The following is a 23,454-nucleotide window of genomic DNA, read 5'->3' as shown; positions in this document are numbered from 1 at the left end:
GACAGCTGCTCTTACAAACTGATTGATAGCACATTTATATGAGTCTCACTCTTCCAGGCGCTGATGTCACTGTTTGTGCTGTCATGTAAAGACGGCTGGGTCAGCATCATGTATGATGGCTTGGATGCTGCCGGGGTGGACCAGCAGGTGATGAGACACACAGATACACACACACACACACACACACACACATACACACAGGACAAAAGAGGGTATGTGAAATAAAGAATAAATATCAGGGGGACTTACAAAGCATTCGGGTGTACAGTATAGTGAATTTCACAGTGTTATGGTTCTGTTTTATGTCAGTCTCAGGCACCATTTGATCTCGTTTGTTTCAAGGAGAGAGGGGAAATATTTCAGGAGAGAAGGAAGGTGTAAGGAAAGAAAAAAGTCAGATGGATAAATAGATGTGAGTTGACAGTGCTGGCAGTTTCACTGCTGACTCAGGACTTACATTGTCTTCTCGTTTATGCTCTCTGCTTTTCTTCCTCTCCACCCCTCCTCACCCTCTTTCGTCATTCTTTGGTCCTCTTTTTCCTTTTTGTCCCCATTCTACCTCCCCTCCTCCTCTTCTTCCATTTTCTCTCTCCATCTACGACCGCAGCCAATAAGAAACAACAACCCTTGGATGCTGCTGTTCTTCATCTCTTTTCTCCTCATCGTCAGCTTCTTTGTGCTCAACATGTTTGTGGGCGTGGTGGTGGAAAACTTTCACAAGTGTCGCCAACAGCAGGAGGAGGAGGAGGCGCGACTGAGGGAGGAGAAACGACAAAGAAGATTGGAGAAGAGGAGGAGGAGTAAGAGGGCAGGAGGGAGGGAGAGGGAGTGTAGGACATACATGGCCAAAAGTATGTGGAGAAATATTACACCCAGTTCCAAAACACTGGGCATTAATATGCTGCCATAACAGCCTCCACTTTTTTGAGAAGGATTTCCACAACCTGGTATTTGCTCCCTTTCAGCCGCAAGAGCATTACTCATGTCCAATGTGTGCCAGACCACCTGACAGGTGGCCAGAGGGTCTCGCCCACGGCTCATGTGCGGCTCTTTTCTCTGCATCACTATCTTTATGCGGCAGGTCTATTTTTGTCAGAGCAGCTCACTTCTTTGAAGTAAGAAATTCACTTTCAAATGTAAATAGATGCCTTCTTTTATTGACATTTCACATGGATTTTGTATTTAATGATACCTTCATGACTCTATCTTTATGAACATGTCGCAAAACTAGTTACTTTTCCTTCGATGTCTGTGAAGCAGGAGAGGGAATGCTGAGGTTTTCCTTCTGTTCATATACATTATTCAGGAAATTGATTCGTGAAGTACAGATAAAACAGCATTAAAAAAATGGCAGCCAAACTACTCTAAACAATATTTGAAATGTTTCTGCTGAAGAACGGACCGTGTGAAGCCTCTAACGTGCTTTTGAGTGGACATTTGAAACATGATGGAGCTATACGGCAACTGGAACACGATGTAGCTTCATCCAGTGGACAACCAAGGGTAGTGAGGTCAGGCACTAATGTTGGGGGCGATAAGAACTGGCACAGTTCCACTTCATCCCATAGATGTGGGGTTGAGGTCAGGGCTCTGTGTAGGCCAGTCACGTTCTTTCACACCAAACTGGGAAAACCATGTCTTCATGGACCCTGCTTTGTGTCATTTTGAAGCAAAAAATGGTCAAAGTCTGAAGCAGATGATAGCTTAAAATATCATTGTATGTTGTAGCATTAAGATTCCCCTTAATTTGAACTAAGAATCTTTTCCTAAGTCATGATAATCAGCTCCGGACTACAAATACACATGACGTGGGCGTCCATATACTTTTGGCCATACAGTGTAGATGTAATATTTACAAACACGCATGATAAACCTCTTTTCTCTGTATACATACTGTATGAGTACATGCATAATTTCTGTCCATGTTACGCTCTGATACACACTTAGCGCTGCTGCACACACACAGTGTTTTTTTTTTCTCTCTCTCTCTCTGCTCTACCTAATTTCTGTCTCATTCTGTCCTTCTCTCTCTGCAGTGTAATCTCTAGTAGTGCTTTCCTCTTAGTCAGTTAACTGTCTGGCAGCAGACAGCGAGAGTTTCTGCCCAAAGACACCTTGAGGTGCCATGTAGAGTGTGCGTGTGCATGATGAATTCCTGAGGTGGCACTTTTAGTCTGTACACACACATATGCACACACTCACACACACAGCAGCACGCCACTTGGCACCTACTTCATCAGTGACTTCATAGCCCATATCATATTTTTCGTTCAGAAGCAATTTAATGACTTTGTGTATGTGTGTGTGTGTGTGTGTGTGTGTGTGTGCGACGCAGGGGCCCAGGAGAAGCCATATTACGCTGACTACTCCCCATTGCGTCGATCCATACACACCGTGTGCACGAGCCACTACCTGGATCTCTTCATCACCATCATCATCTTCACAAACCTCCTCACCATGAGCATGGAGCACTACAACCAGCCTCAGGTAACCATGGCAACACCTTATTCCACCTGTCCTAGAACCATAGTAATGAAGTGGTATGCGGTGGTACTTGCAGTGTGTGTGTGTGTGTGTGTGCCCTGCAGTACCTGGTGGAGATACTCAAGTACTGCAATTACGTCTTCACGGTGGTTTTTGTCATCGAGGCCATTCTCAAACTCATCGCTTTTGGTCTGCGCCGCTTTTTCAAAGAGAGGTATTCACACATCACATGATATTCACAATGCAAAAACATACATACCTTCATCCTTAGAGACTCTTTAATCATGTGTGTGCGTGTGTGTGTGTGTGTGTGTGTGTGTGCTGGTGTGTCAAGATGGAACCAGCTGGACCTCGCCATTGTGTTGTTGTCCATCATGGGAATCACATTGGAGGAAATAGACCTGAATGCTTCCCTCCCCATCAACCCCACCATCATACGGATCATGAGAGTCCTGAGGATAACACGAGGTACATGCTCAGCGACGCAAACACGCGCAAACACGCACAAACTACCATGATATGCGGCTGATAAGAGCTGACACGCTGCAATGTTTCAGTGTTGAAGCTGTTGAAGATGGCTACAGGAATGAGAGCTCTGCTGGACACTGTGATGCAAGCTCTGCCTCAGGTAAGTGGAAGCACTGATGCTGTAAAATAAAATATGTGTTTTTAAAGCGATAGGCTGGTTTCCAGATCTGATGAATTGCAGACAGCTTGTTTTATTTAGTGATTTATGAGGCCTGGCACTGCCCGTCTCCCACATCATTTACTTACATTACTGATTCTCCCAACTGACTGACTGACTGTGTCAAATCACTACTAAACGAGGATGAAGACACTCATGTTTAACTAAAGGCTAATTGCGTTTCCTTAAATTTATTAGTATGGCTGATAAATCACCAGTTAACTCATAAATTTATGGCACATAACTTCACAGCTGCTTTGAGTGCAGTTGTTTTGCCACTGAGTAGCTGTGAGGAGATAAAATATGAACCAGAAAGTCCAGTCTGAAAGCTTATCACACACAAAGACACCCCACAGTAATTTATCCTTCTTTGAGGCAGGATTGTAAAACTCTGTCAAGTTATCACGGCAGCAGCTATTTTTCTCCTCTGTTGCGATGTGAGGTGAACAGTAAAATATGCACAATTCTACAAAGAAACAGATGTTCGGCCAGGTGTCTGATTGGCCAGTATTGTGCATTTGTGGATGACATTCCTTTGTGTTAAAGCAAAAGGTGAGCCGGACCAGTGCCGTCTTTTTTGACGGTCCTATTTTCAGTCTGAACATGACAGTCACAAGCAAGTGTCACCATAAACTGAGATGCTTCTGTGATTGTTTTTTTTTTAATAGTATTAATAGAGATTTGGCGAATGAGAATGGTGGAGTAGGAAACGGGGAATGCCTTTTCAAGAAGGATCTACTGCAGCTCCAGGGCTTGGCGGACCCTCAGGGGACCCGCTGAAAGATGAGAGAGGGGAGAGAGAGAGAAGGAGTGAGGGAGGGAAACAAACAGGTATGCAGGGCAAACAGACATTTATAGAAGTTAAACAGGAAGAGGAGGGTGTGGTCCTATTTCTGAGTTTCAGCTAAATCTCCATTTATCAGCAGTCTGTGGTGGCTTCCACAATTTCCTCCCAAACTGGAAATGGTAATTCCTAAATTGTAGCAGTTGGAGATTCAGATTCCTACTAGATCTCATCCTCAACTACGCCGATGCCCTAACCATCCAGGAGGGAGAACATGAGCTCTCATTGGCCTCCCACCCATGAAAAATACCAATTGTTTGCCAGGTCTTTTTCCCCTGCACTTCATGAGTAGGCTTGTAGACCATCTAATCAGGCATCCCCATACCTCCTACCATGAGGTAAGGCGAGTCAAGCCCCTGTGACTTCCTTTGTAATCAGAATAAATGGGCGTGTATGTGATTCATGAGGACTGGATCCAGGCTATGAAAGCACACGACAATCTGAAATATGATTCAACTCCAGGTATCATGATGGTTTCTAGAAGTAGTATCATCAATTCAGTAAAGCTTAGCAATCTCTGTCTCTGCTCTCTTTCTATCTGTTTGCATGTTTTCATCTCTCTCTCTCTTTCTCTCTCTCGAGGTTTACTGTACATGTCTTTTTTTCTGTGTATCATACACTGTATATATCTGTGTGTGTGCGTGTAATGTGTCCGTCTAGGTGGGGAATCTGGGTCTGCTCTTCATGTTGCTGTTCTTCATCTATGCAGCTCTGGGAGTTGAGCTCTTTGGAAAACTGGGTTAGTGTGTGTGTGCGTGTACGTGCATGCATGTGCGTGTGTGAGTGTGAGTGTGTGTGTGTGTGCATGCATTTAAAATCGATGTGCGGATGTGTGTGTGTGTGCCTCAGCTGACACTGGTGAGATATCCGTGGATTACGTAACATGCATAAATTTTGTTGTGTTACATACATTAATTATGTCAACTTAGAATTGGTGCTCTAATCAGTGCTCTAATCTACACACAATTCTCTTTCTTCTTTCCAATCCCCTCGCCTTCCTCTCCCACACTTACTGCCTCTAACACTCTTTTCATCCTCTTTCCAGAGTGTTCGGACGAGAACCCATGTGAGGGTCTTAGTCGCCACGCTACCTTTGACAACTTTGGCATGGCTTTCCTCACGCTCTTCAGGGTGTCTACTGGGGACAACTGGAATGGGATTATGAAGGTTATTTCTCTCTCTCTCTCCTTTACTCTGTGGGAGTTTTTAAGAAGATGGATAAACGACAATGTCCGTTTTGTTTTTGTCTGTGGGTATGTGTATATATCGTTTATGAGACAGGCGTTGCATTAAGCAGAGAGCAGATCACTGTTTTTATGACAGAATAATAGCTGGTGACATTAGAGGGTTAGGAGAGTGTATTATTCCTCGGTGACAGGCTCAAGGTCTTTTCACGCTTGGATCAACATCTCCCCCTGTTGGAGAGGAGATGAAGTACAAAATAGAGCATTCATAGACCCGAATCTCACCTTAATCCCTTTTATCTTTTATCACTTTTGTTCCCTGCTTCATAATCTATATCCTCCCCTCTTACCCTCGTCATCCAGGACACGCTGCGTGACTGTCGCCCACAGGATCGCCACTGTCTAAGCTACCTGCCCCTGATCTCTCCGGTTTACTTCGTCACCTTTGTCCTGACGGCTCAGTTTGTGCTGGTCAACGTGGTCGTAGCCGTTCTGATGAAGCACCTGGAGGAGAGCAACAAGGAGGCTCAGCTGGAGGAGATGGAGGAGAGGAGGGAGAGGGAGGAGATGAGGGAGAGGGAGGAGGCCAACCAGCGTCTTAATGCTGCGTCTGTGGGAGGAGACACGGGGCAAAATGCGGAGACACCTGCCCAGGTAATGGACGGAGTGTGTGTGTTTCTGCGTATGTGAAAGGGAAGGGATTTAAGGTGACAACAATGATGACAGCGGTGATGATCTCCTGTGGCAGGTGCAGTTTGAGGATGAGGAGTGTTCCCATGGCAACCTGCTGAGCATTGGACGCATGCTGTCTCTCCCTAGCGACAGCTACGTTCAGCCACTCAGATTTCCTTCTTATCCTCCCATTGGCCACGAGGCTTACTCCAGCTACAGCTACTCAGGTAATTGGGTTGTTTAGCCAATTAAATTAAGGGAACAGTTTTTAATGTGCTATAACCAAACTGAATTGCTGTAAAGATTATTGCTTCCATAAATAGACGATGTGATGTGGAACATAGAGGCGCTGCCATTATAGCTATTAAAGGATGGGACAGTTTTTTTATATTAGTGACAAAGAGTGAAGCACATATATTGCAAATTTACATCTGATTTTAAATGTTTGAGAGGATTAAGATGAGATGATTGTGATCTGTGAATTATATTGTAAATAAGAATCAAAATGACAGAAGATTTGTCTTAATTTTATTTTGTATATAAAAGGTATATATTTAGCAAAAAATAACATCATAAAATGTAATAAGTTGAGGTTTCTGGGGTGAATGGCTTGATCCTTTAACAGCACTTGAATAACAGTTGTCCATGCGGTCTTTGTAACATTATGTTCTGCAGGCTCCATGTCATCGCTGGGCTCCAGCGGGGGCAGCTCGCTGCTGCAGGTTCCAGGAGCTCTGCCCGCCATCAGCCACGCTTCACTGCAGTTTGGACGCAGTACAAGGCCAATGATCTGCCTCAGCACCTCTCAGAGCACGGACAGGCACTCTCCACACAGACTCAGTCCGGCTGATAGCATAGAAGGATACAGGTTTAGCCCAGCTCACAGAATAAACAGACACAGACTTAACTCGGCTCATAGTATAGATGGATATAAATTCAGCCCCGCTCATAGATTAAACAGACACAGACTCAGCTCTGCTCATAGTATAGATGGATACAGGCTCAATCCAGACCACAGTACAGACAGACCTAAGCTGATGTCCAGCCACAGTATAGACAGACATCACTCACTCAGACTGAGTCCCACACAAAGACGTCCTTCTCACTGGCTCAGTCCTGAAGACAGTTCAGACAGAAACAAACTGAGTCCCTCCTACGTTCCAGAAAGTTCAGTCCTGAAGAGACCAGCATCCCTTCGCATCGCGACCAGACAGTTACGGAGACAGGTATGTAATCATCGTCTTTCAAGAGTTCACTGTGAACACTAAAGTCTGCAGTAATATTTGTCAAAGTCACATTTTCATTGTGTGGTAATACAGTGCAGAGTTTTTAAAACAATCTACAGTTAAACTGCATCAATAACTTTCATTAAAAACAATGCAGACTCGATATTGACTGTGGAACATTACACAACCTACGCAAATGTCAAGAGTCAGCTAATTGATTTTCACACTGTATGGAAATGCATGTAATTCAATCGATAGATGCCTGGCGTGGCAGGAGAAATTCATCCAAAAATGCAAAACACAACAGCACAGTTTGCAAAATCGGTGGATGTGATGGAAAGAATACGTGATTTGTGGTAAAATGACTGATGTGGTCCTTTAAATCTCTAAAAGAACCCCACCTAACAGGACTACAATGTAAGTGATTGGGGGACAAAATCCTCAGACCACAGGCAAAAATTCCTTCTTCGTGATCCTCAGACAGTGTTTAGTACGATGAAAGGGTACTTCTTGGTAGTTGCATTAGTTTTCTTGCCAAGACACACCAGTAATAAATCTACAAGCTACTCCTAGGACTAAGATATTCATCTGATTTGTCTAACTTTAACTTCTGAAGCCTCATATTAGGTTTAGATAAATTGTGCAATATATTTTTGCACAGAGCAAGGACTATGGATTTTCTTTCATGGCCAGGTTAGACAGGAGGAATCAGTACAGCAGCCAGTAACTCTTACAATGCAAAGCAGTTTCTGAGACCCTTCGGAAATACCTTTTTCTGATGTTTGTTGTACTGGATGATAAACTGTACCTCTGCATAGGAAGTGAGGTTTTTATTTTTATCATGAACACAAATGTGAAAAAAAATGTTCCCATTACGCGTGTTTTGATCCGGCGTGATCTGCAGGCGGCACACACTTGTTTATTATTTAATGTCATCAAAATTGCAAGAGTGTATTTTAGTATTCTGGTCTTCTGTTGCTGTTATGCCAAGTTATCACATTGTGTTAAAGGATAAGGCTGGCATCCTGCTCACAAGTATTGTGTGTGTATCCAAAGCTTGATATTCCTCTGAGCCGTAGACCTCCGTTATTGTCCAAAAACAATTAAAAACTCATGAGCCACACTGCTGCTGCACTGGGTGACATGTTCCTTTGCCCCGAAGGCAACGGTTACTGTAGTTTGTTTTGAAATGGTTCCAAAGACTAGTAACAGTGGTCACATTTTCAGTGTCAGGAGAGCAGCTCTGTGTAAGGCAGACCCAGCTGTGCATGTGCAGGGACGAGGGTTCATTTATAGAGGTTCACTAGCTTGTTGTGCTACACATCACAACCATGGATGTATAATAAGAGCTGGATAGGGTTTTGCCACTCAGCCTTGCAGACAATTTTTTCCAGTGGTTACTTGCGGTATTGCAGTGAAAAATCCCCCTGTGGCCCAAAAAGCATTTTCTCCGTAAACCACCACTGTAAAAGAGACGTCTGTAAAACTGTTGACAAGACACCTTGAACTGCAAACAAGGTCAATTATGACTGGAATTTTTGATCCATGGAGGTTTTATACTTGTAAAACTTCCTTTGAGCCCAGAAAAACGATCTGTGATGTCACCACAATGTAAAGTCTACAAGCCAAACGGGAACTCGTGGGTGGGGCCAACAGGAGAAACACTACTGTGCATATTCAGTGGGCCGCACAACGCGGAAGAAAACTCAGATGCTAGAAACTTTTTTGGCATATGCACCAGCCGAGCAGTTCTTATTGGACTGAATTTGTGGTCTGGTATCCAGCTCTTATAACACATCCATGACAACAACCTCCTGACTTTGTACTGAAATTCTTTGAGAAATTTACAATGTAGCAGAAAGTCAAGAGGTTGTGATATGTAGCGCAACAAGCTAGCGAAGCTCTGTAAACAGATTACTCTCCGGAGATTGAAAACGTGATTGCTGTTATTAGTCTTTGGAGTTGTTTCTAAACGAACTAATGTGACCATAATCTTTGTGGCGAAGGAACATGTCGCCCAGTGCAGCGGTGTGGCTCACTGACATGTTTTTAATACATGTGATGAAGATTGTGTGTTTATACATCTGTGTGTGTATGTGTTCTGTGTGTAGGAGGCAGTGCGCTGTGACTCTCTGGATCAGAGCGGCTCAACTGACGATTTGGCAGAGCCCCACCTCACTGTGCCCACAGCCTCTTCCACACCGCCACGCCAGCGTTCATCCAGCGTACACACACTGAAATATACACACCCCCAGAGGGTCATCTCATGCAGGAGCCACAGCCGGAGCCACAGTGAAACCACTGGCCAAGAACATGTACCTGAGCAGGCCATCTGCGGCTCGCAGCCAGAAACAGATGTCGAGAAGCGGCCTCTCAGCCCGCAGAGTCTGTCCAGTCTGAAGGTCCCCAGCGGTGAATCCACCTTATCAGCTCCGCTCTGTAGCTCCAGAGCGGTCAGCCCCGACCCCAGTCTCCAGTTAGACGACGCCGACGAGGAAGTCAGCCGTATTAACAGTTCCGTTCACACACACTCACACACACAACTTCCTCCCAGCTCCTCACACAAAAGCAGACACCTTACCCCGAGCCCTGGGGAGCACAGGAGCCGCCTCAGCCAATCAGTGTCCCCGGTTTCGGGCAGGAACAGGAAGGAGAGGCTGAGCCCGCCGCCGGCGGAGGAGCCGGTTACCATGGCTACCCAGCTGATGGACAGCAGTGTTGAACTGAGAAGGCGGACTCTGTCATTCGATGCCACAACCCTCTCTCCCAATCAGCTGGAAGGGAGCTCTGTGGACGACTAAACAGAGACGATGGGCTGGTTATTCCCTGAAGTGAAGGAGCCTGATGTGCTGCTGAAGCACACGAGAGGGGCGGGAACCGCAATCCTGTTTCCTATTTCCTGTTTCAGGCCCCGCCCTTCACCTCGTCCTGTCCAATCACCAGATTTTCACAGGGTGTGTGTGAGACGAACTCTTTCAGACTGTGTGTGTATGCGTGTGTATGTGTTCAAAGACTTTTCTCCCCTTTGTGCTATTTGCACACAAGATGCACACAAGAATACGTTTCCTTTTCTTCTATCATAGTCCTAGCTTTAGTTCAGACATAGTAGTCACTCCCAGCTATATTTACTCAAACACTAGCCCTCCCCTTGCTTGCTGTCCTCCTTCTGCCCTCACTCTCATCCTTTTCCTTGCACCTCAAGCCTAGGTCAGAGTACGACACAAAATGACTTGAAAGGTGCAGATTAAGTTACAGACTGATCTGCTGATGTACAAACACACAGACAGAAAAGAGAGATCACACAGCTAGGACTGCAACAAATTATTATTTTAATCACTAATTAATCTGCAACGATTTGCCAATTTTTTGATGAGTTGATCATCAGAAAATAAATCTGCAAATATTTGGATAAATGTTTAATCCTTTTGAAAAATGCCACAATTCTTTGATTCAAGTGTCTCAGTTGTGAATATTTTCTGGTTTCTTTTGTCTTCTATTATAGTGAACTGAATGTCTTTTATTTGGGACAAAAGAAGACATTGGAGGACGTCACCTTGGGCTTTGGGAAACTGGGATCAACTTTTTTTCTCCATTTTCTGAAATTTTATAGACCAAATGACGAATGGATTAATCAAGAAAACAATCATCAGATCAATCAATGATGAAAATAATCTGCTGGTCATTTTTTCGATTCATCATTTGGTCTCTAAAACACAACTCAAAAAACAGAGAAAAAGGTCACAATTCCAGTTCTTAAAGATATTCAATTCATTATAATAATACTTTAAAGCAGGAAAAAGCCACAATTTTCACATTTGCATTTTGCTTGAAAATTGATTAACTAATTATCAAAATAGTTGAGACTAATCAATTTATTGTTTCGGGCTCTTCACACAACTTCTCATTCTGTCTTATAATAAATTTCTTGCTCTGTTGGGGGAAACACTACAGTTTATGTTTACACAAGAAACAGAAATTTAAATGATAACATTACAAAAGTTAAAGCTGATGAAGACTTTTATATGAAAACGCTTAATTTGTAATCGCACACTTGTATTTATCGGTACAGACACATTGCTATTTTATAAGAGAGTTATTGCAAAATCAAACATCGACATCCAGTTGATGTTCCTGAATCCACCCGACTCTGACAGTCAAAAAAAAAAAAAATCAATTCTCACTTAGAGCTTCTAAGTTAAAACCTGTAGTGTGACCTGGGCTTTAGTAGTCTCTACCTCGCTTTTTCCTGATCCCAACCATTCAAATGTTCAGTCGGCATAGTTCTCTCACCCCCCTCCCCTCCATTTCCTTTTCTCTGTCTTAGTATTCTCAGGGTAGAGGTAGTTCATACGCAGGTGAGTGTGAGCATGTGATCAGAGGTCTGCAGAGTTAGAGTGCCCCCTGCTGTCTGAAGCCCGAGCTGGCCTCGTCTCCCCTGATGTTTAAAAGAGAAGATATTATACTACTATTCAGACAAGACGCAGATATACAGAAGGGCTTATTCAAGTGATATAATGGCTTGTAAAACTTTGTAGAAAATGGATCAGATTATATTTTATTAACACAGCAGCGAAGATATGAGAACTACAAAGGTGAATTTCTACATTTTTGAATGTCAATTTATCTGCCAGTGATAACGATGATGGATGATGATGTCAGTGCTGGATGTTGATTATAATGATGATGATGATGATGATGATGATGATGATGATGATGATGATGATGATGACTCTGGATGATGCAAATGTTCATAATATTGTATAATGTTCCTGCAGAATGAAAGCAGGGTATGATATAAGCTCACCTGCAGTTACATGATTGGACAGTGTTGGAATAAAACCACTTCCTGTCTGACTTTCATTTGACTCGGTCACCTTGCCTGTGTCCCTCCTCCAATATAAAGAGATAAAAAAAAAAAACACAGCAGAGAGGGCTGCAGTCCTTCAACACGAGCCTTTTAATCTAAAAATAAAGCAAACATACAGCAGCTGCCTGCTGCTGTTAATGAATTCAACATAACTCAAGTAGCCTGTCTAATTATGGTTTTCCAGCAGATGTTGATTAATATGCCCAACACATTCTTGGATCTTGGTCTCAATACATAATTATATTAAAAAAAAAAAAAAAAGTTGCAAGAAGCAAAGAGGAAAATTATTTAAAGATGATGTGAACAAAGGCAGACCCACAGCTCTGATGGTGGTGGTGGTGGATAGAGTTTATTTTTCATTATACCACTTCAGCATATCACAATAAAATATTTAATCACATGAATATTTCACACTGAAACACTATAGCATTCAGAATGCATTAAGCTCTCCTGCCTTTATTTCCCTGCCCAGAAAATGTACCAATTTCTGCAAAAACCCTGCCCCTCTCACTCGTCTCCTCGCAACCTATTGGTCAAGCTGACTGTCTGTCTCAATTTCAGCCAATGGTAAGCCAAAGAGGTTGGCAGGGCAGCTTGTGATTGGTCAGCCGAACTGAGGGCAAACAGAAGCAGATAAACAGCTACGTAGCGTCACTGTCCTTCATATTTCCTTCACTAAAGACCTTGTATCCCTTTATAAGGCAGATGAAGCATCATCACTGATCTACATCTATGTTAATCTGCACCATATGAACATGCAGTCAAGGGGTGTGTGTTTGTGTGTGTGTGTGTGTGTGTGTGTGAATACTTCCAGGTGTATATACACGTGTCTCCAGGTGTACATGTTTATCTGTTTCCAGATGTGAGGTGTGAGTACAGCTGTGTTTGCGTGCTGTGTGTGTGTGCATGAACAGAAGACAGTATTCTTGACACAGAGGATTACAACTAACTAAGCTGAGCCAGCAGTTGCCATGGTGATAACAGACCATTCATCACATGACCCAAATCCCTGCCAATCCCAGGAGAGGATGGAAAGCCACTAAAACAGCGAGGCAGGAAGTTGTCCATGCCCGCGTCGTACGCAGTGTCGTTCAACTCACTCCTCCTTATCTCTCCTTTCTGTCTGTCTCTAGAAGGCCGGAGCCATGGGTCTCTGCTGTGTGAGTTTCTGGGGGTCCAGGGTTTCAGTGAAGGGCGGGGCTTGATAGGGGTTGGTGGTTACTATGGTAGCGCCATTAGCAATGGGGTACGGTGTAGCTCGAGCGTTGCTGGGGACGGGCTCCAGGTGTTGCCATGTGAACAAGTTCGTGTTGGAGCCGGACAAGAAGCGCCGCAGTGCACTCAGCGTCAGGACAGCCTGTTAGTAACACACACACACACACACACACACACACACACACACGCACGTTAGCAGAAGTTATTAGTAACACACTGATTTGTATTAGAAACACGACTATGTCACATGATGTGTTTATGTCATATGGGATGGATGGAAAACATTGGAAAGATTCCCATGTTTACGACTTGTGAGCTTTCAAAGGTGGTTGTTTGAGTTGGTCAAGTGAGTGTTCGAAATACTGACAACATATTATTATATTCATTAAAAGGGACATATCATGCAGTCTCTGTCTGAAACAGGCCGTTTTAGCTCCTGTCTCTTTAAGGCCCCCCTCCAGATGAGCCCGCCCTGTTCTGGTTGGTTAGTTTCCGGAAGCTGCATCACGGCCGACTTCTGGCAGCTCCAGAGGCTACGTAAACAAGAAGTAATAGTAAGATTTCACTTCTTTTTCTTGTTCTTTACTCGAAATGTCAACATCTCAAATACATTTGTTCATGTTGAGCCTGAATCCCATCAAAAATATGGAAGTGGACAATGTGAACAACACATGGAACAACCTTAGCAACAACCATAGCAACAAAGGCAATGGAAAAGACAGCCAGGTCGTCGGAAAGGTAGAAAAAAACATTGCAAACAAAGCGTTCAGAGCAGGTTGAAGCCCCGGCTTTTGACTTGCAGGGAGCATTTCTACATACGTGCACCTCAAGTTTTGGAACTTTGACCATGTTAACATCCGACATCATAACAGTATATAAATAACAAAAAAACAGAAAAAGCATATTATGTCCAATTTAAATTTGGGTTTGATCACCTACAACGACTTTGGTTGATGTGAGACGTCTCACACACTTCCTTATTATGAAACTCAAAGTCGGACATATCAGAGCTTTCTGGTGATGATTACGACTCTCAATCTCATACTTACGATAACTACAATATGTCAAGAACATGATACTACTCTTGTAGCCCTTTAACTCTGCAAAAACTCTGGTAACCCGATGCTTCCCATACCCAGAATTTATAAGAGCCATGTGAGACTTTGGTGCTAGGTTCTTCCTTGTGTTTTCCCAGTAAGCAGCATTTACAAACTGGGACATTTGGGATTTATGGCATGGCTGGAGCTGGCACCAGCTGGTCGGTGTAATTTACGTTTTGTAGTTTTCTATTCTATTGTTAAATCTTTAATTTTTTTCACTTCACGACTGTGTGTTGCATCCACATTCCTGCCTGATGCTGAGGAGTCTTCTGGTGAACCTTTTTGTTTCAGGTAATAATAATAACAATAACAGTGGCTCCATTACATACCACTGAGGTAGTGAGTCAGCATGCCTGATACCAGAACGCCGAAACTGGCTCACTTAAGTGTAATGCAGCCATCATTAACATTATTTATTCCAGCTGTGCTTTTCCTGCTTCGACAAGTCAAAATGTCTGCCATTGCTGACTACAGCTCTCTCTGAATGGGTTAAAATAATATTGAGGGCCTAGACAACAAACATTCCCATTGTTTTTAGATTATTAGTTGTCTTGATTGATACAGGAACTTGCATTTATTCTCATCTCCCGAGCAGTGGAAAAATGTACTTCCAGTAACTCCCCAAAGCAGGCGGAGAACAGAGGAGACAAAAGCAGAACCCATAACAATGGCTGCATGTTATTTTATAATCCTGCAGTGGAAAAGGGCTATTACACAGACCTGCACACATGCACAGTTTAGTTAAAGTGCAGTTACACAAAACAGACAAAAAAGGGGGTTGAAGAGACAAGACGAGCAGAATGTTAAAGGTTATTAAAAGAGTCCAGTGAACCCATAAAGGTGAAGAAAGAGACAGATTAAAAGAGAACGGACAAAATTAATGCAGCAAAGGTTTGGTCAAGCTCCAGAAAAAGGCTGGCTTCTACATATCCTATAATGCAACTTGACAGCTCTTTGTTGGACCCTAACAGAGTGGTAAATGCTCACAGCTTTGTAACTCCGCACCCCTATTTTGGCTTTCTGTTAAACATGTGTAGTATTCAAACCTAAGCTGCGATACCCAGGTGATGTCACTTGAGTAAATATCTCATTTAGAAAACTCCTTTCACATCAACTGATGACATTCACTCAGTTTTTAGTGGTTTACTAGTACAAACTATATCTCGTATGTTAAATAATGTGTTAAATTGGTGAAGAAGTTGCCAAGCTATAAAGGAAACTTGTAGAAAACTTTTGATTTTGTCCTCTGTCACATGCTATAAATCCTCCACAGAAGAAGATTGGAATAATTTAACACAGGACTACTTTTGTAAAGCACTGTACATCCTTGACACAATTACAGCTTAACCTCTCCACATCCTCTGACAGGGAGATGAATAGCTGCTATGGTTTTGGTGGTAAGATGGCTCAATCGAATTCCTAATGGATAATAAATCAGTCGCTCTCTGTCTGAGCAGCAGTGTTTTCTGGCACAATGAATTTCTTCAAACTTTTATTTAATCGAGGAAGACTCACTCTCTTTTTATGGAAATGTCCAGTTCACATTCACACAGTTGCATACATTCACATCTGGAAGCAGCCCAGTACAACCACAGTCTTTACTTTATCTTTACTGGAAAAACTGCTAAATATTATCTGGTACCAGCTTCTCAAGTATACAAATACAGACATACATACACTCAGTTCTTTAGGCTTATTAGGTTTTATAGGTTATAATGTCCAATCTGTTTTCAACCAAAGCTGAACCTTATACATATTATACTTAATAAACTGGCAACTGAGTGTCTATCAATATTTGAAATATATTGTTTTTAATAATGTGATATCAACTTGAACCGCATCACGCAGCCTTTCTCTGAATCTGCTTATTACACGAGCTAACTGACTTTGTAAAACTGAACCAAACCTGACGCTACAACAAACTTTCAGATATGCCCTTAAAAAACCAGTAACATGAGGACAAACTCAGTGTGTGTGTGTGTGTGTGTGTGTGTGTGTGTGTGTGTGTGTGTGTGTGTGTGTGTGTGTGTGTGTTAGACTAAAGAGAGGGTGGGAGGGGTCCTCGGCAGGAGCCTCTGCTTGTCCTCCATGAAGGAAATGTTCTTAAATCTGTTCATTTCCAGCAGACACTGATAGCCCTGAAAATACACATACACACTGCTGGTCAGACGCACAAAGATGATGATGATCATGATGATGATGATGATGATGATGATGATGATGATGATGATGAGCACAAACACACACTCACAGAGGACAGGTTTACACAAAGGTACATGAAAATACCGACCCAGGTGAGGATGGAGAAGAAGCAGAAAGCGATGGTGGCTCTGGCAGCGTCGGAGCCCTGGGCCAATGGCAGCTCGTCTGGAGAGGTAGCCTGCCACTGATTGGCCAGAAAACAGAAGCCAACGAACCACAGGAAGCTGGCGAGGCCTGGGGAAATATATACTATGTTATACATACATATTTTAATAGTGACAGTAGCCTTTGTCCAGTATGTCCAGTATGAGTACTAAAGTCCGACTGAAATCATGTTTAATCATCCCTCTTTGCAGTTGAACATAATGTCAACCTTTTTAAAATATATTCTTAGTAAAAGTTTTGTATTACTAGAATGAAGATATAAAATATCAGAAATTGTCATGGTTCTGTCCCAGTCTGGCTCTCTGTCCCTCCACCAGTCCACCAGATGCCCAAACACTTTTTCCCTGTTTGTTGAACTGGACTGAGTGGGAGAAGGCCAGATAAGATATGTTGCAGATTAAAGGACCACTTGAGATACTGTTGCTCATTGCATTGAACCTTTGTCCAGACATTTTACTGCCTAGTTTGTAATACATGTGCTCGAGGATACAGACCTGAAATGAAATCTGAAACACTTTTGCCTTCACCTGGTTAAGAATGAGTATGTTTGTTTTACGACCAGATTGTTTTGAGAGTGTGTTTAAGACCGGTTTCTCTGAACTGCCAGGTTCATTGAATTCACTCTCTAAGTGGTGATGTATCAGTTTTTGGGTAATGGAAGAGATCTGCGTTTTGGACTTTGGTGGTTTGCATGTCTCAGATTGTCTTGCAGCCCACTTGGCTCTGTGGCACAGAGTGTTTTTTGTTTGCATTTGGCCTGCTGGCATTAAAAGCTTTCTTGAGTTTACTTGTGTTTTCCAGTGTTTTCTTGGTTTTCTGTTTGCTCTGCATCAGTCTCGTTATCCCTGCTCCCTGTGCCTTCCCTAGCCAATCAGCTCCCAGCCTGCCCTTGTGTCTTGCCACCTGTTCCTCATTGTTTCATTAGTTCAGTTTGTATTAAGTCCTGGTTTTCAGTTCAGTCTCGTTGGATCCTTTGTTCTGCTTTGTTTGTCCTGCTTTCTTCAGAATTCTTCAGTTCAGTTTCGCTTTGCCTGCACTCCTGAGCTCTGTTCCTGAGTTGAGTAAATAAATATCGATTCTTCAGTTCCTGCTGTCTCCTCTCCTGCATTTGGGTCCACCTGCTCCGCTACACCTAACAAGAAATGCTCCTTTTTCTCTCAGCTAGTTTGTTTGATTGATGTTAGCTGGCAGGCTGCCGGTATTACATCGCACAGAACAGAGACAAAGTAAACAAACTGCTGCACCTACAAGTCATGGACAGACAGTGTGTCGCTAACAAGGATTTTGTAGAATAACAATCAAACCAGCATCTAAAGGGACAGAAGTGACATTGCAAGTAAGATTACATGCTAGCCTGCAAACTGACTTCAATGGTGCACTTCTCTCCAGTGAACGTTTGTTTGGTGGCTTATTCAATAAACTAAGGTGCAGGACAAGACGTGTGTTCATGTTTGTAAGTTGGATAAAAAGGAGATTTTAGCAGGAAAGCTATTGTGGGTTTTTGTTCAGAGTCTGTGGCTCTTATGTTGTGTAACCGGATGCTATCAGGCTCAGTGTGACCGTCTGCTCTGCCTATAATTGAACACCACGTTATTGTTTTCAAGATTTGATTTGCTGTATCAAAATAAGGACTCCAGCTACATAAGTGGATGATGAAACGGTATTTAACCAAACGATGTAAAACTAGGAGGTACCATCGTGAAATTAAAGAATTTAAAATATAAATTTCTTCCTCTTGGTTTCTGGTGACAAAGACAAGTGATTTTAAGAGCAGATATGTTTGCTGTAGTAGACAAAAAAGGCGGTTTAATTTTAGTTGGACTTTAATTATTTCTCTGATGATACAAAAAGAGTTTGAGTTGTGGTAAGGTTCACCATTGATTCAGCTGCCAAAGATGATTAATAAGGAATCTGGTTCTAGATGAGAAGTAATGAAATTCATGTCAAAAATGACCAAGAGGGCTGGATTTTCAAACGCATAATACAACTATGGATGCTTTTGTCACACATCAAAGAAACTAGATCATGTTTTACTTTTTCATGGACTGTAATAAATAATGGACGTGGCCACTGTGACGTCACCCAGTGGTTTGTGGACTCCCGTTTTGAAGCCTCAAGTTTGCCATTTTGACTGTCGCCATCTTGGATTTTTGGAGCCAGAAGTGGTGAGAAGTGACCATATTTGGACAAGAGGGTGAATCTGACCCTAATGCTAGCTGCTAGTTTGGCTAGCATGCTGCATTTGCAGTCTATGGTTAATTGTAATAATGCTAATGCTAATTTTTGCTAGTGGAAAAACAGGCTTAAAAACATTAAAACAAAATATACTTACTGGGAAAAACTGAACATCAGACTCCTTAGAGGGTCTTTTAGTACAACCAAACACTGAACAAGACTTTTTAGGCGACCAAAATGTTACAATTAACTTTCATGAACTAAAAACACACTAAAATAGCAACAGCTACACCTGTGAGTCTGGGGTTACGCCATGGTTACATTACCTAACCAATGTTGTTGCTGTTGTAGCGAGTTGTCAATCACAACGTAGCCACGCCCTAAAGCATACTCTGCTTTATCGTCTATTTCACTCTAATTGTCACCATAATTTAGAAAATGAACATCATGCTGTATTGAAGAAGACTTGAAACTAGAGATTGAGACCATAAACTCATCAGAATCAAAGTGTTTACTGAGGTAATAAATCAAGTGAGAGGTAGGGTCATTTTCTCATAGACTTCCATACAATCTGACTTCCTTTTGAAGCCAGTGGAGTCGCCCCCTGATGGCCATTAGAGAGAATGCAGGTTTAAGGAACTTCTACATTGGCTTCACTTCTCAGACCCGAACTACCTGCTTGTTTGATTTTTGAAAATTTGCTCTATAAATGATGATTATATATTATATATTACTATTACTATGAACTCACACTTGTATTCATCATTAGTCTATCATACAGTATTTGTAAGAGTGTTTATACCAGAGAAAACGAGGTCCAGCAGGACGGCGCGTCTTCTGTCCTTGACATTGCTGATGGAGGGAAAATAAATGTCCAGGATCAGGAAAAAGATGCTACCAAGGAAACAGGTCACGCCTACAGTGACACCATAGTTACAGGCATCAGCGTTGTTGTTGAAGACGCAGAGCAGACGCTCACTGCCGATGTTGATGTAGCCCTCATTCACGATGCAGCTGAAAACCACCATGGAGAAAACCTGCAGCGGGATTGTGTGAGGAGACAAAGACACGAGGGTTTATTATCTAACAGGTAGAAGAGAATGAACTCACACTTGTGTATGAATGCTTTTCATTCCACATGCATACCACACACAGACATACCAGTATAAACAAACACTGCTTCTTTGTGTGTGTGTATGTGTGTGTGTGAATGACAAACTGAGAGAAGGTGAAAATAAGATACACGTGTACGGTCTACTTAAACATGGCAAAGTCATTATGTAATAGTTTTAAAGGGTAAGTTCACATAAATAAAAAATGAGAAAACAAACATATTTTTGTGCAGATAATTTTGGATTTATCTGACAAAGTTTCACATATTTTCTTTACATTGGTGACGTTGGGGATTAAGAGACAAGTCTTCTTAAAGGGTAATTTTACCCAAATCATAAAATATTTTCCCCACTTGCTCCTAATGATGATGTGGAGAGTTTGCGAGATTTTGAGACTTTGCTGCTAGCCCAATACAGTGGAGGTAGTCAAGTCAAATTTATTTATAGAGCACATTTAAAAACAAAAGGTGCTTCCCAGAGAAATTTATGATACAGTTAAATCATGAAAAATAAAACAAAAATAAGTGAGTAAATAACTGTAACAGACAAAATTAAAACAATTTTATCTTGATATTAAAGGGGACATATATGCATATTTACAGGTCTATATTTTAATCTGGGGCTCTACTACTGGGAACATCTTTGAATGATTTGCAGTTCAGAAAACTCTTTATTTATCTTATACTGGCTCGTTATGCAGCCCCCCAGTTCAGCGTCTGTCTGAAACAGGCCGTTTTAGCTCCTGTCTCTTTAAGAGCAGCTTAAAGCCCTGGTGTTTGACTTGAAGGGAGCATTTCTGCAAACATTTCAGAACTTTGATGATGTTTAACATAGAAATACAACAACATAACAGTATAAAAATGACAGAAAATCACAAAAACCATAATATGGTCCCCTTAAAAATTAAGAAAACTCAAAGGCAATTATATAAACATGGGACTTTAGCTGGGATTTGAAAGTCGTGAAAGATGGGAAAGACCTAATATTCCACTAATAATTGGAATAATAGCCCAGTCAGAATAAAAATGCCTCATGTAACCTCAATCGGAAGAGACTGGTCTGATCCGGCCTGATTGAAAGTAATTTTCAATCAGGTTGAAAGGGTGTTGTAAACCTTTGATAATCCGTTCAATAGGAAAATATTAGCACCTAATAACCATGTAAGAGAGAGCTATTTGAATAAATGCTACAACTCCTCAAGACCCAAGCCTGCTGATTAAAGTGAAGGGAGTTAGCCCCGAAATTAGTGACAATGGGTCAAGCTAACCTGACCAGGCTCACTTAAGGTGGACTGACTTAAGGTGGACCAGCTAATTCTCATTGTAGTGACAATCTCAGCCGCTCCTAAACAGAGAACGGAGACATGCCTGGCTGCTGAGTCTCTCTCCAGTTTTGTTCAGCCCCCCTTTTGTTGGGCTGACAGTGGCCGCTAGGAACATTTTGACATGTCTCCCTGATGTATTTATCACTGTGTTCATGTCACACAGCTGTTCTGATTAAATGTGTCAGTGCATGTAAACACCACAACGTATTAGATCACATCCCATGTAGACAGTTGACCTGAAATCTTCAATCAGAATGAATAAAAGTGTGCATGTAACCACGGCTACTGATTGGCAAACTGTTCCACATAGAAACATGGAACAGAGAGGAACAACTGATGAGAGGATCTGAGGGGTCTGGATGTAGAACATGGACTGAGGAGATCAGAAATGTTGGCTGGTGCCAAACTGTGAATAAGCTTTAAAAACAAATAAAAGTATCTTAAAATCTCTTCTATACATATTTCACTGAAATACATATAACCCTTGCCTTGTACCTCAGCTACATTTGGTTGGTGGCAGAGATCTCAGCTATAAAACAATTAAGACCATCTTAATAGCGCCTCTTGAGTGCAGCAATTAGGAAATGTTTTGATTTTTTTTTTTTGGAAAGGTTGTTAATTAATTCCCTGCAAAATGAGATGTAAATATGAGACACTTACCTAGAGATGGACATGTTGCACTTACTGAAACTACACAATACGACTGTCAACAATGTTCACAATAAATGTGAGAACATATTATTTTAATTTACCTATCACTGTATATCTAGAACAATTTATTGTCATGATCAGTGAGGCTACTATTGTACGCCTATATATCACATTATTTACATTATTGTACAGACTTTTTCTAATTTATATCTGGGTTTTTTTTCATTCATAAATGCTTCTTTTTGTCTGGATTTTGTTTTTCCACTGAATATTGAACTGAATCATGACATGAGACAGAGAGGAGGAGGATGTGCTTCTGCTAACTTGTTTTGCTTCCATAAAATCCAAATTGCTCATTGTTCCTCTAGTGCACATTAGTGCATGACTCACAGCTGCACAGCAAAGAGGTGTTACATACTGGCCGGGGTGCTCACATCAGCTCAGTCTAGAAACAAAGAGGCTCCAGATAAACATATGATAATCAGACGCTGCTGGTCCTGAAGCTTCAACCAGAAACTGCATCACTGACATGATTTCTGTTATTACACCGAGTTGCCAATACAGTCCTGAAATTAACAGCACAGCAGAGCTTTCTATTAAAGATACCCAACCCAATACTGATTTACATGACTGGATAAAAAGCAGAGACAAAGCCTGTGAATGGAGACAAGGAGAGAGGGGGGCGCAGGTAGGCCTGTTCATTGATGGTAACCCACACGTTGCGGACAGCAGCTTACCCACGAAAGCAGCCTGAGGAGGGTGCGGGGATACGTGAAGAAGGCGACCGGATCGAAGGTGACGCTCCCGGCCTTCGCGGCGCCGTACGCGCCCGCTGGCTCCATCCCTCCGGCGTTTCTGCTGCCTGACGCCCGCTGAGAGAACGAGACGAGACGGTCCGAGAGCTGCGCGCAGCGGCGGCGTCCTCCTCCAGCCTCGGTGTGAAGTCACACCGCGTCACTGACAGCTGCTCACAGGCTGCACCGCAGAGGCAGGCAGCGCTCATTATGTTCTGAATTAAAGTGATAATTCAGCTTATTGTGCGTTAAACGGTGTTTCATGACATTTTAGTCTATAAAACATTTTTTTATTATTATTATTTTGCCTCAAAGGACACACGATATTATTAACCTATTAAATACCCATAATTTTGCTGTAGCTGATTTAATTAAGTGGCATTAATTCAACCTGATCTTTTATTGACTTTCAGCAGAATTGTATTTATGATGTCACATCCTTTTACAAAATCATTTTGTCCAAACTAAAGATTTTAATCCAAATGATGGTGGGCTGCTCTCATAAACTCCTAAAAATTATTATTCATAATTATTATCCACGCTTATTCCTACAGTTAAGATTTATGTGCAGAGTTTGACACTAAAAGGCTGTTTTCACTTTCATCTGCTGGAGAGGAAAGTTTCTCTCTGCTCATCGAAAATCAGATTTTAAGGGGTTTGTGACGTCACAACTAGTTCCTGGTCCAATATTCAATTTACACAAGTGTGACGTGGAAACTTGAAGCCTCCAGAGAAGAAACACTGAGAATGTACT

At 42.1% G+C, this 23,454-nt stretch overlaps 2 protein-coding genes across 4 annotated transcripts in view; one reads left to right on the top strand and one right to left on the bottom strand.

Moving 5' to 3' along the window:
• cacna1hb (calcium channel, voltage-dependent, T type, alpha 1H subunit b) overlaps window positions 1-10,893 on the top strand; it is a 42,377-nt gene extending 31,484 nt beyond the window's left edge. For both annotated transcript variants that reach the window (XM_044347405.1, XM_044347403.1), the window contains exons 24-35: window positions 58-147; window positions 608-800; window positions 2,336-2,487; window positions 2,589-2,698; window positions 2,819-2,952; window positions 3,042-3,112; window positions 4,674-4,752; window positions 5,059-5,180; window positions 5,561-5,851; window positions 5,946-6,096; window positions 6,545-7,095; window positions 9,207-10,893. In XM_044347405.1, the coding sequence (XP_044203340.1) occupies window positions 58-147; window positions 608-800; window positions 2,336-2,487; window positions 2,589-2,698; window positions 2,819-2,952; window positions 3,042-3,112; window positions 4,674-4,752; window positions 5,059-5,180; window positions 5,561-5,851; window positions 5,946-6,096; window positions 6,545-7,095; window positions 9,207-9,896 (2,634 nt within the window). In that variant the 3' untranslated portion in view covers window positions 9,897-10,893. The remainder of the gene's footprint in view (window positions 1-57; window positions 148-607; window positions 801-2,335; window positions 2,488-2,588; window positions 2,699-2,818; window positions 2,953-3,041; window positions 3,113-4,673; window positions 4,753-5,058; window positions 5,181-5,560; window positions 5,852-5,945; window positions 6,097-6,544; window positions 7,096-9,206) is intronic.
• Window positions 10,894-12,297: 1,404 nt separating this feature from the next.
• On the bottom strand, window positions 12,298-22,921 carry LOC122979712 (synaptogyrin-1-like). Of its 2 annotated transcripts, none has more exons than XM_044347401.1 (4): window positions 22,644-22,921; window positions 19,622-19,856; window positions 16,568-16,713; window positions 12,298-13,319 (listed from the first exon to the last, which is right to left on the bottom strand). In XM_044347401.1, the coding sequence occupies exons 1-4, from the start codon at window positions 22,746-22,748 to the stop codon at window positions 13,092-13,094; spliced, it is 714 nt and encodes a 237-aa protein (XP_044203336.1). In that variant the 5' UTR covers window positions 22,749-22,921; the 3' UTR covers window positions 12,298-13,091. The 2 variants fall into 2 exon arrangements, with proteins under 2 accessions (XP_044203336.1, XP_044203337.1); XM_044347402.1 differs by lacking the exon at window positions 12,298-13,319 and adding an exon at window positions 15,757-16,415.
• Between the last annotated feature and the right edge of the window lie 533 nt (window positions 22,922-23,454).

This window comes from Thunnus albacares, chromosome 3, assembly GCF_914725855.1.
Source record: "Thunnus albacares chromosome 3, fThuAlb1.1, whole genome shotgun sequence".
In the NCBI taxonomy this organism is placed as follows: Eukaryota; Metazoa; Chordata; class Actinopteri; order Scombriformes; family Scombridae; genus Thunnus; species Thunnus albacares.
Note: the sequence above shows the minus strand (reverse complement) of the source record. Positions and strands in the feature narration are given on the sequence as shown.